Here is an 18,174-nt window from a genome sequence, read left to right as displayed (position 1 = left end):
TAAGGGCTTCATGTATTGCAAGGAGAAAAAAAAATGTTATCTACTAGATCATCAATACCAAAGGCCTCACAAACAGAGTTCTTTTCAGAAGATCAGATGCAAAATAAACACAGGTTTTATTAAAACCAGGATATTGGCTTTTGCTAGGACTAAATTTGTTCTGCTTCTGTTTGTGAAGTAATTGATTTCCAAGCCTAGATGCCACACATTTGTATTAATTACTTTTAGTTTAGAACAGTGAAATACTTCTATGGTCCCAACAGAAAGCTGGGGATGGAAATAAGATTGCTGGCCAGAGCACTGACTCAGCTTTGCTTTCCTGATACTTGGGGGTGCCAAGCAAAAGGGGAACGGTGCGAGACTGAAGGAGAGAAAGGAAGGGGAAGCTGTAGCAGTGTAGTATAAATACAGTGTAAACCTAATTAGTAATAGTTTCAGCAGTACAGTATAAATACAGTGTACTCCTAATTAGTAATAGTTTCAGTTCAGTCTGTTATTTAAGCAACTGTAATTCAGAGTTGAATACTTTTCTAAGTTTTTTTTTTTTTCCCTAGCATTTAATATAGCATAAGTTAGAAAAAACAAGCTATTTACAAATAGCGAAGGACAGACATCCCTCATAGACATTGGCTTTTTAATTTCATGTGGGAGGTCTGATCTAAATCTGGCAAGCTTTACGCATTTATTTGTTTGTATTTTGTGGTTTTTTGTAACTACACAGATTTCTGCTTTGTGAAAAGGCCATACTGGAACCCATAGTATACAAAATACATTTTCCTTCTGCCCTTCGTGAAAAGACTAAAATAAACTAAGAAAAGTCAACCGCTCGCTAAAGAGGAAAGAGAAACATATAAATCAACGGGGTGAGGCTTTGCACACACCTTGAGTTCACCAGGCTGCAATGCACGCTGAAAGAAGCCATCATGACAGTTCCTGGATCACCTTGTTATTCTCCTTGGCTTTCTTACACGTGTACAGCCATTTGATTATCCGAGCGTTGCGCTCAATCACGGAGGTGCTGCTCGGGACCTGCTCTGTGAGCTCATCCTCCAGCAGCCCCTCGTCCCCGCTGTGCCTCGTGAAGTCGCTCTCGGATGTTGCCACACTGATGCTGCGGATCTTGAAGGAGACGTTGTCGGACACAATGGAAAAGTTCTCTCTCCCGAGATCCTCAATCACCTCCTGCTCCAGGCCACAGTACTTGAAAAATGTATCAAACTCGGAGAAGGACTTGGAGTAGCGAGAGCTGATGTCCGACTGGGAGCGATGGAGACCTCTCCTCTTCACCTCCTTGACCTCCTCAGGAGGTATATGCAGTTTTGCGGGTCTCTCATGCTCTTTTGTACACACCCCTGGGGCTTCGGTGCTCAGAGTGACAGTTTGCTCCGCTCCGTGGTTGCTCGGCTCATGGTCACTGTGTTTTGCTGAGAGAGGCTCTTTGCTCTCGGTGGCTGCGGTGTCCTCCATGACTCTGGGCATCTCAGGGGAAGCCAACTGCTTCTCCTTTACAGACCCTTGGAAGATCCTCCTCATCAAACTCCCCCGTGAGCTGTCCTGGCTTTGACCTCTCCCAAGCTCGCATTTCTGGCGGTAAATCACCAGGGAATCCGGCCGCATCTGCCTCTTGGGGGTGCTGCGCCTGGCTATGGGGGAGCCGTGCTGCAGAGGGGCACGGCAGGAGTACACCTCCTTCGCCAGCTCCAGGGGCTTCGCGCCCATCCCTCTGCCAAAGTCCCTGCCGATTTTTTTGCTCTCCACCGAACAGGTCTCGCTGCTGCTCTCTGAGGCTGAGCTAAGCACGATGACGGGTTGCTGCTTGGTGCTGATTACCTGCTGGCTTTTTACGTACTTGGCCTTATCGGCTGCCAGCCTCTCCACGGCACTTTTCCTGCCCGGGCTGCCTGCCTCCATCTGCCTGCGGAGGTACTCGGGCCCCTTGTTGAGGAGTCGCAGGGTGAGGGAGGAGTGGAGGTCGGAGATGGCGTGCATTCTCACGGCCCGGCAGAGTTCAGTTGGCATAGCAGTGTCAGGGACGCGGATCCCGCTGCCAGTCCTGGGAGGGAAGGAAAAAAAAATAATAAAGAGGGGGGAAAAAAAAAAAAAAAAGAAAAAAAAAAGAAAACCCAAACCGGTAGCGATAAGCCGGGCGCTGGAGGCGGCAGCTGCGCCCCTCCGAGGGCCGAGCTCCCCCGCCCCCGGTCGCTGCCGCCGTCGGGGCGCCGCCTGTGCGTGCAGCCGGCCGCCCGTGCGCGCGCCTCCCGCCCCGCCGCCGCCGCCCCGCGCACCCGCCCGCGGCTGCGCCGGCCCCGCCGTCCGGGGACAGCCAATCCCGCCGCCGCGCGCCGGGCCCGTCACGGCAGGCAGCGCGCGGCCCGCCGCCCGGCCCGGGCCCCGTAGCCGCGTGGGGCAGGCACCGCCGCCGGCGGGCAGCCGCCCGGGTGGGGCAGCGGCCCGGCCGGCGCTGGCAGCAGCCGCCTCCCGCCGGCACCGGGGGGACGGCACCGGCCCCGGGGTACTCCGAGCGTTCCCTTCCCTCTAAAGCATCTCCTCCCGGGCCGCCTCCCGGGGACGGGGCGCTGATCCGGCAGACCACAGCGCATCTTTCCCTGGGGGGGGGGGGGGGCACCCAGCACCTCCCACCCGTCCCTCCGCAGCCTTGACAGGACACAGTGCCCCGCGGCTTTAAGTACCGGGACGTACCGGGCGCTGTGCTAAAAGATTTCTGCCGTTGTCATTTCTGGGAAAGGAAGTGACTCAGGCGTGCAGCGTACAGCGGCGGGGCACGGCGCGGGTAGGCAGCACCCACGGTGCCCTCCAGGTGCTGCCCGCAGCCTCCTACCCTTCCCGGGGCATCGGCAACACCAGGAAGGCATTTGTTCACGGCGCACAGGTGTGCTGCGGGGGAGCCTGTGGAAAGGGTAGTGGAATGGCGTAAATCTGAATTGCATGTTATAAATCTTTACCCTTCAGAAACACGGGGCGGACTTCCAAAGGGGCAGAATTCCCATCTGGGGTGGGCAGTTCTGAGCAGGCGGGACAGAGCCACTGGCTGTAATTTAAATGCCTGAAAATTAAACACCTAAGTCAGAGGCAATCACCTGGGGCAGTCTGAGTGTCCTACTTTTCCTCATGTGATCTCATGTGATATGCATCTCATCTCCCTTGCGGTCACTGATAACTGAATTATAAGTAACTTTTTTCCTTATATTGAAAACAAAAGCCAGTTTATATTCACAAGGTTTTTCATAGATAGTTTTCTGGAGTTTTTTGTTGGTTTTTCTTTTTTTTTTTCTAAATTTGTCTGTTACTTCTGTGGGATTATACTGCTAGAATGCATTTGTGGTGATTGACTTGTACTTGATCTTTACAATCACTAAATTGTGACAAACATGTTTACAAAGGGAGAGGTGGGCTGAGGGCCTTCCTGTCCTCATTACAAAGGTTCAGGGTACACCACTTTGCCACCGAGAACAATTTGCTCATAGCTGTGTGGCTGGAGAAAAATCATACTAGGCATTGTTAGCAGCAAGAAAGCGTAGGTCAAATGTTGGGTATGCATCTTTCTGCACCCCCTGGGAGCAGACGGCGGGGGCCTGGGCACCTCTGGTGCATGGAGCTGCTTTATTTTGGGGTGGGAAAACAACAGCTTTTGTGCTTATACCCCCCTGCCAAGAGTGGGGCTACCCAGACTGAGCCCTGATATGATTGCTGCACCCAGACACTGTGTCATCACCAAGGGTCAAGCCACGTGTGTGGCACCAATGTTATCCTCCTCCAGGCATAAGAGGGTACAAAGTACTGAAGTATGGCCTGAGCAGCTGGGTTTTCAGTGGAGCTGCACTCCTCTGGGCACATGCCTGACTTTTGTGGGGATATTTCCACCGTTTCTGTGCGCTGTCAGAACCATGCTATGGTTCATAGAATCACAGAATGGTTTGGATTGGAAGGGACCTTTAAAGGTCACCTAGTCCAATGCCCCCTGCAATGAGCAGGGACATCTACAACTAGATCAGGTTGCTCAGAGCCCCGTCCACCCTGACGCTGAATGTTCCCAGGGATGAAGCATCTACCACCTCTCTGAGCAACCTGTTCCAGTGCTTTATCACCATCATCATAAAAAATGTTCTTCCTTATATCTAGTCTGAATCTATCCTCTTTTAGTTTAAAACCATTGGGTTTTAATGTCCTTGGGTTATTGCCCAAGGGACCACGGAAGACATGATCCAACTTCCCGAACACATTGCAGGGCCCTGTATACTCATTTTTCAGCATTATGAGCATGGAGTGATTTTGTCTTTGCCCTCAATGCAAAGCAGAGTCTCCAGTCATGCTGAAAGTGTTGGCCACATTTTAGCCTCCCACCCTGGACAAGCCCAACAGACTTGGATGAGAGGTTCTCGCTGTGACAAGGGAAGGCTTAAGGGAAATCCTGGGGTAAGAGTTTGGGCTAGCTTTTCAGTGAAGACCTGCTTAGAAAAACACAGAACAGAAATACTGTCTTGCCAACATGGTTTTACAGCTGGTTTTCCCCTTAATTTTACATCCTCTGTTCCTACACACGTAGATCTGAACTCCAGCAGCCCCATAACACATACTTCTGCCTGTTTGCAGTGAGGATCCCTGAGATGCTTGCCTGAATCGGGATTGAAACTTGTGACATGCTTGGAAATAGAGTTAAATTCTTGTGGATATGTAGAATGGGCATATTTTGGGGGAAAGAACTGCTTTTCTTCTACAGATGTACAAGTAGAGCTGGGTCACATAACAGCTTACCTAAAAACTAATGTCCTCAAAAACTGAGAGATAGTAATAAAAGTATAAGCACCATTAATACCAGGGAGCCCTTCCCTGTTAAAGCAGCTCACAGACAGATGTTTAAGAGTGTAATTAATATTGTTACATATTTAAACACTTCATGGAAGGCTGGGCTTACAGAGAATGCTAATTTCTTCCAACAATGAGTCTTAAAAATAAGCCAATAGATGTGATGAATTTAGTAATGAGATTAAGGTTTCATTCTCTTCCCCATGTTGACAAATTTGTCTTAATTTTTTCCTTCAAATTTTTCCTTCAAGTTCTATGACACTGTATAATGTAAAAACATGTATTCACATTCCTCCATGCATTTTAATTTGTGTTTGTTCCAATTTCTTGTACCTTCTATCTCTGAGCTTTAAGAACTTACAAAAAATTCTCAGATGTGATTTGTTTGCATTCATTTGAAATAATGAGAAGAATGAATATACATAAGTATCAGTAAGAGTGGTCTTATTAAGCAACTCCAATTAGTTTCTTTATCAAACCTGTTTATTCACTCTTTGACACATGCAAAAGCCACTAGCAAGAGCAGATGTTATGTAGTTTTGTCACCAGACAATAGGTTTGTGTTTAGAGTTGATATACAAAACTAATTGAAAAATATTGTTTTGGATGAAAAAAAAAAAAGGTTTTTAAACATAAATAAATAAAAAAAAGGGAACTTTTTCCTTTCACTTAAAATTTCCTAGGTTTTGAAGGCATGCCTGAAAGACAAACCTGGACACTTTTGATGGAACATTTTTCATTTTCAACCAATTTCCTCCCCCTCTCACTGACAAAGGAAAATGTGAGTTTTGATTTTTCACAAAGTGCATGTCACAAGAAATTTCTCATAAAAAATCACAACAGCTCTGTTCAGCTGACTTTCTTGACATGTGAGTTACTTCTCCCGGCAAATCCTGGGTGATGTCAAAGACATTTAAAGCGGGAGAAGAGTATTCCCAGGGTCAGAAAACATTGTGAGCAACAAAGTTCTTCAACTTTGTCTCACTTTTGATAAGGTACATTAATATAGCAGCTGCCCAGTTATGTTATATTTTAAATATACTTAGGTCACGTATTTAAGAACTTAAATACATTGAAGTTTAAAATATGTTTATGTTATTTGAAATATTTATATTTACATATCTTTGAATTAGCTCTTAGATTTATGGATATGCTCATACAATGTTCAAAGAAGAGAGAGCCATCACATTTCTTCTTTCTGGAAAGCAAAGTGAAATATAGTGTATTATGAGAGCCCCAAGCAAGCCAGCTTTACCCCTGGCCCAAGCCCGGCTTGCAAGCAATAAAATGGAAATAAAAATGGGCAGAGCAGCACCCATCCCTCAGCCTGTCAGCTGGCATCAGTGTCTGCCTGGCATCGATGCAGTAGGCAAAGGTAAGAGCAGCAAATCCGGCACACACTACGCCTTATCTGACACCATGAGTTTTCCCACGGAAGTGGAGTTTTGCAAAACACCTCTGAGTCAGCTGGCATTTAAAGTTATCGCTAAATACAAAGCAGCTGATTTTTATGTGGGGTAAGACAAACCACTTCTCACTCTGTATTAGTAGAGATGTGTCCAGGGCACAGTTTCCTGCTGTTGGAGACTAGAAAACCAGTAAATAACAGCTGCTACAACATGACTGCAGGTAAAAAGTATAATGTATGAAAAGCCGAGGTCATTGCTGTCTACTGCTCCCACCCCATTGCCCATGTCAGTGATGCTCCTTTGATTTATAGTGGTCAAAGGGCAAAAATGGAGCAGTAGCAGTGGGAGGTAAAAAGCAAGGAGGAGAGGAGAGGAGAGGAGAGGAGAGGAGAGGAGAGGAGAGGAGAGGAGAGGAGAGGAGAGGAGAGGAGAGGAGTAGGGAGCTCAAGCCCCAACAGAAATGGGACGCTCCCATTTTGGAGGCCCCCAACACAGCTGTGTCCTGGGACTGAGGTCTCTCCCCCTTAGCAGCTCTGGGTGCTGAGCTCAGGCGTTGCCTGAAAAGCAGGAGCAGCCCGAATCAGAGGGTGGTTCACTCCCGCTGTGACATGCTGAGTGGTACCACTGGGTGTCCTGTTTGCTGCATTCTGGTGATGTAAAACAACCACAAAGTGGAAATGAAAAGTTTCAAACCAGCTGTCTCCAGTGGGGAAATTTCAGGGCCTTCAACCTGAAATCAGTGAGGGTCATGATTTACTCTCAGATTCATACAATGGAAGATATATGCATGCCTGCACATCTTCAGGAAGAATTTTAAGACTCAGGGCTTAAGCACTGTACAGCAAAGCTTTTGGTAAAAGCAGACCCCCGTCACTTCTGTGTCCTCTTTTAGCCTCTTCCACCACTGCCAGATTGCATAGCATCCTTTCCCACCCCCGTAATTTGGGTTGTTTGCTTCATTAAACAACTTAGCATCTTAGTCAGAAAACATCTTCCTCCTAAAATCAATCCAGCTTGTTCACAATTGTCATTATTGGCCTTTATTTTTTAGTAGAATTATTTTGGAAACCCCATATGCACCACTTTCCAGGTTGAAGAACCATCAGCCATCATGGGTCTCAACAGAACTGTGTAATTTACATCACAGTGATTCATGTCAACGTATGGGGAGCCTTATTAGAACAAAGAGCAGAAGAAAAGGGACGGAATAACACAATCAGAGCAAGAGACAGAGGACAAATGCAACATGCATTACACCAGACGGTGCCAGCGGGGAAGGCGCAAGCCATGGCATGCTCCCTTCCCATCTTGTGCCCTTTTCTTCCTGCAGTACACCTGAGCTCCACTAACACAGTACATCTGAGCCTATACTAGCTCCTTTTTTCATACACCTCTGACACGCCTCACACATGTAAAAATAAAAAAATCCAACCCAAGTTTGGTACCTAACTTATTTAAGTGTGTGTTAAAATGTCAAGATTGATTATTTTAATTTAAAAAGATTGATCTATTTAACTTGTTTTCTGAGGGATCAAATTAATTGAATAATGTGTAAAAGGATGGGGAAGAGCCAGAGTTTTCACAGCAAAATACAGCTACAACGCTGCAGAGGAAATAAATTAATTAACTCCCAGAACAACTCTGCTTGATCCAGAAAGGGATCCTTTGAGTTTTGAATTTAAATCCTTTATGGATTATGTATGTTACATGTATGTACATGTGTTAAAATAAACTTTGCACTCAGTAAAAGGTTCTTTCTTTTGCTTCTGTTGTGTGTCAGTTGGATAAATGTTGCCAGAGTCTTCCCCCGTAAGCACAATCACAGCTTGCAGTTGCGAAGCTGCATCCCTCGGTGGTTGCAAACCCCTTTACAAACCAACCAAGCTCAAACACAGTCACTTCACCTGACACAGGGATGGGTCAGGGCGCTTCTTTAGGTACTTTATGCATTTATAGGCAGCATTACTTCCATTCCTCTCACTCATCAGCATATTTATCAGTGTTCCTCTGGGGAAGTACTGTCAGCCTAGTCTTATATATGGCTAGCTTTGGTCATGGAAAAGCTCTTTCACCTAATCTAAATCTAAACCCTATAAAGGGTTTAAAGCTGTACAGATCCCTGCTGGTTTAGGGAATTTCCAGCATCTGTGTGTCACTGGGATCCTCAAAACTCTCTCTGCTGTCTCTTTGACTTGAGGATGCCTAAAACAATCAGTGCTGCTGCGATGCCAAGGCATTACATATCTACCCATGGGCACAACCACCACCATACATCTATGGTGGTCAAGAAGCTGAGAGACTTAGCGCTTGCTTACGGTCCATGAATTCCTCTGCTTATTCTCACACATGGGCTATCTCAGACTGCTCATGCCAGGTTAGGAAGCATATGAAAGGCCGCTGATTACTCGACTTCTGACAGAGCCTTTTGTCTATTATATATAATTTATATCCTGCTAGTTGGGGTACTCACCTGGTAAGTGCGTGAGGCCATTTTCCCCTCCCAGATTTGGATCAAAGGTTTGAAATCAGATTTCTTGCTTCCCAACACAGTAGTCGTAACGTGGGTGCTGTAGTTCATAGTTACTCAGATTCTGCTGCTGAAGATGGTTTTATTTTACTTGCCTAATTAGAAATTTAGTGAAGATAGTAGGCAGAAGGTATTAATTCTATAACCTAGGGTCTGTGCACCTAGGGAGTGCAGGATACCCTGTGAATTTTTAGTTACCTTTGCAAAGTGGAAGGATTTAAACAGGGAAGGTTGAAAAAGTCTCACCTTCAATGCTAGTCAAGGTGTTCTCTGGAGATGTGGATTCAAATGACAATATGATACCTAAAAACGTCAACTCCTCTACCCTGTAGGCTGTTATAATCTCTCCCATTCCCATGATACAGACTCAACTTTAGAAATGAAACAACAGGATAATGTTCATATTTGAAAATCCTAGTGATACATAGGAACTGAACTACCTTCAGTTCAGTCTTCAGACATTTGAACGTCCTACCAGCTTATGCAGATACTACCTCACTCAGACACTGATTACTAGAAATCCCGTTCCCTATTTATCTTATTCATTTTCTATAGAATATATTAACTGTTTCATAGCAAGTGGTGATTCACTAAGCCCCAAATGTTTATATTAAGGCAAAAATTTTGACATATTTTCCTTGAGAGTGGTCATGGGAGTCTTCGCACTGCAGCATTTCCCACCACAGCTGAGCATAGGTCTGCTTCCTTGTTCTGGTAGGAGAGACCCATACAAGACCAGAGTGATCTCAGAGATGGCAGCAGACATGCTCTGCACTTTCAGTACCTGTTAAGCTCCAGCAGTGTTTTGAGCTGGGCAGCTTCTCAAAATATGGCTGGTTGCAAGGAAGATGGCAACACACACAAAAAATGACAGCTCATCATAGGGCTCCTTTTAAATGTAACTGAATAAATTTGTCCAACACTACCATGGACACAGCTCCTAATGTTTAAAGAAATGCATGTGTCAGTCAAACACCAAAACACTGCAGATATCACCTGCAGTGGACAGTGGCAGAACTTGTAACGTATGTGCAGCATACGAAGCCCATCATCTTCTGTCTAAGGTTTTAATAATGAATTGGATGAGATCATGGTTGCTTCCTTCCTAAGGATTTCTTATGTCTATGAAATACTCCATCTGAAGATACAGCCAGCAGTCGCTCAACCTTCCTTATCAGTGGTTGCAAACTATAGCCTCTTGCCTTATATAATCTATGAAGAACTGACTGAAGTCAACATTTTATGTGTAATTCCTATGTATTAATTTAGATCTGGAAGAGATCTCACATGGTCTCTGTAGCAGAGTTACTGGCAAGTGACATCTGCACGTTATCTTTCCACAGAAGGAGCCAGTGCTCCGCACTGCTGCGATGCCTGGCGGTTTTCTATGATTTTGAGGATCTTAAAGTCTTTCCCATATCCCTTAGCATGCGGGTCTGCAGTTCAGTTCTTGATGGGCGTGTGATAGTTAAAGGAGACTGCTGGAGTACAGGCTATCTAAGGGCTCCAAAGGGTCATTGCTTTTTACTGTTGTAGGCACAAGTAATAGGCAAATCTAGGAAAATCAATAAATGTGCTTATATGTGTTACTGCAGCTTGTTTGCTTCCCCCTTCTAGGTATTTTCATGCTTCCTTCAGTTCTCTGATGCAAGAGCTCCTTTTGGAGTTTAGACAGGAAAATGAACTAATTTATCAAGACAGTTCCCCTGCCAAGGACAAACCTTTACATTCAGTGGTCATCAATCACCGTATCTCTGAAGGTGTGGTGGTTTGTCCTGTCACTTTCTAAAGGGCTTTTTTTTTCCAGTTCAGACATAAAAGGCAAATATCTTCCAAGCTTAAAAGGGAGCCTGCAGCCTGCTCTGTGTGTATGTACAGAGGGGATATATAGGCTATGTTTCCTTTGCCTAACTTTGGGAGTTAGCACAGGCTATTGGCTATTCCCAACGATCTTGTTTGGCTAACAAGAGAGTTAAATAGTGTAGCTGTGGTCAAATCACATCTGTTTTAGTCTTGGGGCCAGAGAATAAGTCTGAGCCTGTAGATGCCACTCTGAGTCCTCAGTATAAATTTAATTCATTGGCCGTTTGACCTCCTCTAGATATTCACTGTAACATGCAACAGTGTTATACGTATTCTAATTCTGATTTTGACTGAGTCTGATAGTTTTCAGCTTTGGTTTAGGGAGATGAATAAGCTTCTTTTCTACTACAGAGTTGTGCTTTAACTAAGCTTGGGAACGTCTGTGTTGTAATTAGGTTCTCTGACACCATTGTTTACATTGTGAAATCAGGCCATGTGCAACAAAACTCATGAATGCCCTGCCCTTTGCATTTCAGAGTCCTTCTAAATGCACCCCAACATCACCTGAACCCTGCATAACAACAGAAGAGTAGTCCTAATACTTTTGGGATGACCTGACTACAAATTCTTGATTTGCTGGAATTTATCTTGAAAGTGATAACAGAAATCTTCTAATCTGATTGACTCCGAAGATTAAATAACATCTTGGATAATGAGAGTAAAATGGCTTAGCTGTTCTGTATAATTATATCAATTCCAAAGCTATACAAAACAAATAAACATAAGACCCAGTATTCAAGCCTCGTTAGGTTTATGTTGCAACAGCTACATTAAACAAAATTACAGATTCAGTCAGATCTTATCATGCTGGTGTTGCAGCAACTGCTCTGGACAGGATCACACAGTTATTCATACTGTAGGGCTTTTCTGGGAACTAATGGTCCAGATTTCTTCAACGAACAGCTCCACCTCTGCCCTGCAAACATTAACTCAGGTACAAGCAAGATGTTCAACCCCAGTTTAAGCTGAGATGTGTCCACTTCTGGCTGCTGGACAGCACGGATTCCCACACCACTCCTGTTTCCTTCCCCAAGAAAGAAGATTCAATGAGCAGAAAAGAGCTGGAAGCACTGGAGATTTTAATAATTTATCCCATGTGACTAGTCAATGTCCAGCCAGGAATTTACCTGTCAGCAAATACTCTTCCACCTATTTCTTGTTTTCTGTCTTTGCAAGTACAGCTGGTACAAGAGTCTTATTTATGGCATCGTCTCTATAAACCAACCTATAGGTTTAAGACTTTCTGATATATATTTTATAGAGAAAAATAAAAAGGGGAAAAAATCCCCATTTTCTAAAGTAGATGCTCAAGGCTTTTTGGGTTTTACTGGAGTTTGAGTTGCATGGTGGTGAGCTAAACCATGGGATGAGTTGTGACCTGATGGGTATGAGGGGACCAGGGAGGGAAGGTGAGCACTCGCCCCCTTGTTCCCACACTGGCTCCGCTCTGGGGGCCTCCAGCCACCCTTCTCCAGGACAGGCAAGTCCCCTGGGCACTGCTCGGCGAGATTTCACCCCTGGAGCCCCTCCAGAGGGCTGCATGGACAGGGCTGCTCCAGGTCTGGCTCCTTCTGCCCTCCGTTTCCTGCACCTGTACCCTTAGGCAGGTGTCATGGGGTCTCCAGCGTGGGTAGTTCACCCTGTGGACCAAGTACAACTCTCACTTTTCAGATGTTTTGAACTAAATGACCCCTGTCCTGCTCACAGAGATGGTGATTATGTCTCAGAAGTAGCATGGGAGTCTGGAGCAGAGGGGCGTGGGGTGGGTGCAGATTGCCTGTAGGTGTAGCGTGGGTTCAGGTGGTCCTCCTTTCACTCACCAGTGCCCCTCTCATCTTGGGCACAGGGGTCAGGCCCAGGACCTGAGGGATTTGACAGTGTAGATGTAGCCCACGAGCATGCTTTGGCTTGGGGAGTAATGGAGTTGGCACAGATCATAAGATCACAGGGAAATTCAGGTTGGAAGCAACCTCAGGAGGTCTCTAGTCCAACCTCCTGCTCCGAACAGGGTCAGCTGTGAGACCAGAGCAGGTTATGGCCTAGAAATAAAAATAGTATTGCGAGGAAGGATTATATAAAGGCCAATCAGATTTTGCAGAACAAGAAGAACAAGGCAAAAAAAAAAATTAATAGCTAAGAATTTTATATTCTTGAACATCTATTTAATTTCCATTTTTACCATGATCCATTTGTTTAATTTTTCTATATAGATTTTAGGCTTCTGGTTTTTGTATTAAATTGATCTGTAAATTGCCTAGAACATCTTTAGGCATAAAATAAAGAAATTATAGCAATATTAAAATCAACCAACATACAAAGAAATGTGATATGCTATTTGTTTACAGTCTAAAGTAGTTATTTGTCCTCACTGAAAGTTAGCGTTCACTGGAGAGAAAAATAATCAGTTTATTGTTCTTTGGCTTTGAATAGAAAGTCTCTATTATTTTAGTACCAGCTAAACTTAGAGGGAGAACTGTAATGTAGGCCTAATAGAACTCATTTCTTGTTATTAAAAGTTAAAGAGTAACTGCAGATAGTAATTACAAAATGACTTTAAATTTCACCTTAGAAAATGGCCTCCATTACCACATTTGCTAATCCTCCCAAAAAACCTCACCCCCCCCAACAAAACAATTTAAAAATATTTTAATGATTAAACCGTATTTTTTTCTTTTCACATCACAAGAAACCGTTTAATTACTCCATTGACCTGTTCAGGATCTGTGTCCAACATCTTACAAAAGTAAAGAAAATAAGGATTAATACACTAACTCAAGTCATGCAGTATGTTGTAGAAAAAAGGTTAGCTGAAATCCTTAATCCTTTTGTGTAAGACTGGTACTAAGTAATAATTGAACAGGTAGTTTTCATTATTAGCGTTCTGGATTACCAGGAGAAAAATATTTCCCAAACTCCATAATCATTAAGTTTTTTAATCCGGGGTTTTGCACACCGTGTGTGTGGTTCTCCCAATGACCCCAATTACAGAGCAAATTTGATTCTTCCAATTTTGTAGCAGTGAGCATCCTGCCCACACTGAACTAAAGCGCTTTCCCAAAAGGGGAAGATGGTGTGCAAACGGACATTGACACGCCTGGTCGTGCCAAATCTGAGTCTCCTGTTGAATCTCCTGATGTCTCTGCACACCGTGGGCATTCAGCACCTTGCACGGTCAGCCCAGATGCATGGGGAGGGGGAGGTGGGGTGCCATGTGGACTAGCACCATCTCTTTTCCTGAGCTAAATCCCTCTGGGGCTGGAAGGGCAAAGTCCAACCATTGCAGACGTTTTCCTGAATGGGGGCATCTCTCTCGGGGGGGAGGAGCGGGACCCTGAGGAGGGAAGAGCCTGTGTGTGCCCCCCTGGGACCCCCGCAAATCCAGCACCAGCTCTGGCTTCGTGTGCTTCCTTGTGGCGCTTGGAACTGCCCTTGATCTGATTTCAGCAGAGCCAACATTTGCTGAACCATTTGTGAATCACTTGACGCTTGCACAGACTTGTTGAGAACACCAAAGTCATCTTCCAGACCACAATGTTCCCAGCTTTTCTTTTTTCTCTTCCTTCTTGAGCTTGCTGCTTAAGCCAACTTAAATTATACGAACATAGCAGGGGTGAAGAGATAGACTATAGATGGTGAAAAATTACAGTGTGTCCTCCTCATAGCTTTTCATGCAAAAATGAAGACTTTCTGTGGGATTTATCATTGAATGCTGTTAAGTTATAAACAGCTCCAGTCCCCACTGGCTTCAGTCAGAGATAAGGACATGCAGCACCAGGCAAGTTTGTTTGCTCAGAGATAGGATCACTCAAGAAATAAAAATAACTTGCATCCTGCCAAGCTAGCCAAAGACGTCAGTGCTCATTGAACCTTTACAAAGGCTTTTGGAAGGAGATGAATACTCTGAAGAGCTTAACTTATCACTTAACTAATTATATTTTTTTATTTTAAAATATTTTAAACTAAATTAATTATTAAAATATAATTTAATCTTTATTTAACATTTTTAGAGGCTTAAAAGTACTGTAGACAAAGTATGCACACATTGGTTTACTATTGTCTTACTTGAGACATGTTTTTATTTTGAAAATATTATCTAGGCATTTCTAATACTGAATATGTAAATGGATATGACATATCAAAGAGTTGGGTTGCATCTCTGAGCTTTAATGTCAATACCCTGCCTGTTACGGGTTTTTTTACTATTCTTCAAAAAGGCTGAGATTATACATTGGTTTTAAAGGATTTTAGAGCTTGAAAAGGGGTGATCAGCAAGGATGTCAGCTGGAAAAATCAAGTTTCAATTCTGAACTGCTGCACAGAGTGTGGAAAAAAAAAGAAGACACAAAATTTCTCGTTTTCAAAGTAAAATAGACAGATAATAGGCAATGTTTTTAATGAACACTTAAATAATTTTACACATAATTTGAAGTGGTGACACTTCCAAATCCTTCTGCTAGCAGAGCTATTATCTAGCATTGGTCTCATGTTTCTAATCAGTGTGTATAAATACAGCATTAATGAAACTCACCCCTTGGGGGAGGGCAGCGCCCCAAGGCTGTGATCCACAGCAGTCCCCCCTCACCTTCCAAACGGGGCCTACAACCCATCAAAGCCAGCACTGGCCTCTGCAGTGAAAAATGCATTTTCTTCCACATGAATATGAATTTTCCTTCCCTTCCATTTGAAACCGGGCTGCTCCTTTCCACGAAATATTTCTGTTCTGCCTGATGCTGAGGGTCTAACCGGCAGCCCTGGCGTACGCTGCGCAGGTTTGAAGCCTGGCTCGTGACCGCTGTTTGCACAGCACCGAGTTCTTTGTGGCTCAACATGAGAAATGATGGCAATGCCTGCGGAAAAGGGGGCTGAGTTCGCTCACACGACAGCAGCAAGGTTTTGCTTTCTTCGCCAGCAAGACATTGCTGTTCATCCCCGGTTTAGCACTGTGTGGCTTGAGGTGGGGAGTATTAGATTATTGGCAAAGTCATTGGACTAAAGCTTTGTGCTGAGAAGGGCTGAAATGCATTCACCGACATACATGGTTGGTATTTTATTTTATCTCAGTCAGAGTACATAAGTCCTGCTGTCCATCTTTCCCCCTCCCTTCTCCCTCCCAACTCTCCCCCTCCGTTTTCGCCCTCCCTCTCCTCACACCGTTGCTCCCTCGCTGCTGTCTCTGGCCAAGCCTCCGGCAGCCTGCAGGGGAAGCGGCCTCCCTCATCACACTTGTGCTAATTGGGGCCTGATGAGAGGCATTTGCTTTCCTCTCTGTGCTTACGGCTCCCCAGCTGGGGCCCTGGCTCCCTCTCCCCTTTCCGTGTCTCTCGGCTGTTCCAGGAGGACAGCAGATGCTCCCCCGTGGAGAACAGCTGGCCGCTATCACTGCCATGTCACGGACTGGCTTGTGCTCTGTGCCACCCGGCCAGGACACTTGGAGTCCTCCACCAGGATCCTGCTCTGCGGGGGGAGTCTCAGGCTGCAGCAGAAATCATCGTTTTTCTCTCTCAGAACAAAAATAACCAGTTGTGTTCTGGTTGCAGTGTTTAAAACAGGAACCGTCCAAGAACAGATAGTATCTATATTGAAAAATACACACAGAGCAATGCAAAGATCACTGGGAAAATAGCTTTTTCATTTTTAAATAGTAACGTGGAGTCTGAATAGAGCCATATCTGATGGCTAAGGGCAAGAAAAGCCCTCACACGCACAGAGCTCTGTATACTGGTAATCCATTGCTGTGCCTACATCAATTTAAATTCAGTTCAGGTGTGGGTTTTTCAACCCAATCTCTTGATCATCTCCTTATACTGCATTTTGATGTGCACTTTAGAGTGATCTCAGATTTTCTGGACTGGATCCTATTTGATAAAAGTAGACCAGAGCACCATACATCCCAGCTAACGGGCAGTCGATGGGACCTGGTCCAGTCTGGGTGGCAGGTCGGTGGACATGTTCCACTTGTGCTGCGCTTTCTGCTGACCTTACCCATCTGTCCCCTGGAGCGGCAGGTTCTGGCCTGACTTTCCCCAAGATGGTAGCAAGAAACGGAGCTCCAGTCTTTAAATTTCAGGCTACCTGTCAGAGCTGGTCCCCTTTCTCCAAACACGTGGTTGTGGATACGTGTGTTTATGCGTGTGCAGTTGTGAATACGTGTATTTATGCATGTGCGCTGTGCTGAAGGGAGAGCATCTTCAGAGCCTTTCCAGAGACTGCAACAGCTTCGTTCCTGCTCTGCTCCTGGAAGCAGGATGCTGCCAGGGACTCCCCACTCAGTACAGCTGCAATCCAGTTCATCCTCCAGGTGATTTCTTCACTCCTTTCGATTAGATCATTCATTCCTGGGAACAGATCGAGTTTAAAAACATGATATGGGAAATTTCAGCTTCATTGTAAGAAGTCACTGAAGTTTTGTTTTGCTTGCAAGCAGAGGAGTGCTAAAAGTTGGTCGTCTTTAGCCTTTGGTGCACTGTTTGTAGAGCAGGTTGTGGCCATTTGGTCTGTGGTCACTGAGGACACATGCAGAGGCTCCCTGACAACTCCACCTTAATTATGGCCTAATCCCAGCTTTCTCATGAGCCAGCAGAAACAATGTGTTTTTGTCAAGTACCAGGAGTTCTCCCAAGCATGTGGGTTGGAAAGGAATAAGGGTGTGTTGGTTTTGCGTGGCAAGGTTTTGGTAGCGGGGGGGCTACAGGGGTGGCTTCTGTGAGAAGCTGCTAGAAGCTACCCCTGTGTCTGATAGAGCCAATGCCAGCCGGCTCCAAGACGGACCCGCCGCTGGCCAAGGCCAAGCCAATCAACGCCTCTGTGATAACATATTTAAGAAAGACAAAAACAGTTAGAGAGCGCTTTTGCAGCCAGAGAGAGGAGTGAGAAGATGTAAGAACATCTGCAGACACCAAGGTCAGTGCAGAAGGAGGGGGAGGAGGTGCTCCAGGCGCCGGAGCAAGATCCCCCTGCAGCCCGTGGTGAAGACCATGGTGAAGCAGGCTGTCACCCTGCAGCCCATGGAGGGAGGATGAGGGGGTGTAGAGATTCCACCTGCAGCCCGTGGAGGACCCCACGCCGGAGCAGGTGGAGACACCTGAAGGAGGCTGTGACCCCGTGGGAAGCCCGCGCTGGAGCAAGCTCCTGGCAGGACCTGTGGATCCGTGGAGAGAGGAGCCCACGCCAGAGCAGGTTTGCTGACAGGACTTGTGACCCCGTGGGGGACCCACGCTGGAGCAGTTTGCTCCTGAAGGTCTGCACCCCGTGGAGGAGACTCACGCTGGAGAAGGCCGTGAAGGACTGTCTCCCGTGAGAGGGACCCCACGCTGGAGCAGGGGAACGATGAGAGGAGTCCTTCCCCTGAGGATGAAGAAGCGGCAGAAACACCGTGTGATGAACTGACCGTAACCCCCACTCCCTGTCCCCCTGTGCCGCTGGGGGGGGGTGGAGGTTGAAGCCGGGAGTGAAGTTGAGCCCGGGAAGATGGGAGGGGTGGGGGGAGGTGTTTTTAAGATTTGGTTTTATTTCTCATTCCTCTACTCTGTTTTGCTTAGTAATAAATAAGAT

At 45.6% G+C, this 18,174-nt stretch overlaps 1 protein-coding gene across 7 annotated transcripts in view; it reads right to left on the bottom strand.

Annotated features, from left to right (window-relative positions):
• FAM110C (family with sequence similarity 110 member C) overlaps window positions 1-15,222 on the bottom strand; it is a 41,551-nt gene extending 26,329 nt beyond the window's left edge. For 5 of the 7 annotated variants that reach the window (XR_012834396.1, XR_012834393.1, XR_012834394.1 and 2 more), the window contains exon 1: window positions 882-2,606. Coding sequence is in view for 2 of the 7 variants with exons in the window: in XM_075747258.1 (XP_075603373.1) it covers window positions 922-2,019 (1,098 nt within the window). In the remaining 5 variants the exon portion in view is untranslated. Of the gene's footprint in view, window positions 1-881; window positions 2,607-2,700; window positions 2,793-15,205 lie in introns of those variants that run through there. The other 2 variants (XM_075747258.1, XM_075747257.1) reach the window with 2 other exon arrangements.
• Between the last annotated feature and the right edge of the window lie 2,952 nt (window positions 15,223-18,174).

This window comes from Balearica regulorum, chromosome 3, assembly GCF_011004875.1.
Source record: "Balearica regulorum gibbericeps isolate bBalReg1 chromosome 3, bBalReg1.pri, whole genome shotgun sequence".
In the NCBI taxonomy this organism is placed as follows: domain Eukaryota; kingdom Metazoa; phylum Chordata; class Aves; order Gruiformes; family Gruidae; genus Balearica; species Balearica regulorum.
This window is presented reverse-complemented; position numbering and strand designations above follow the sequence as displayed.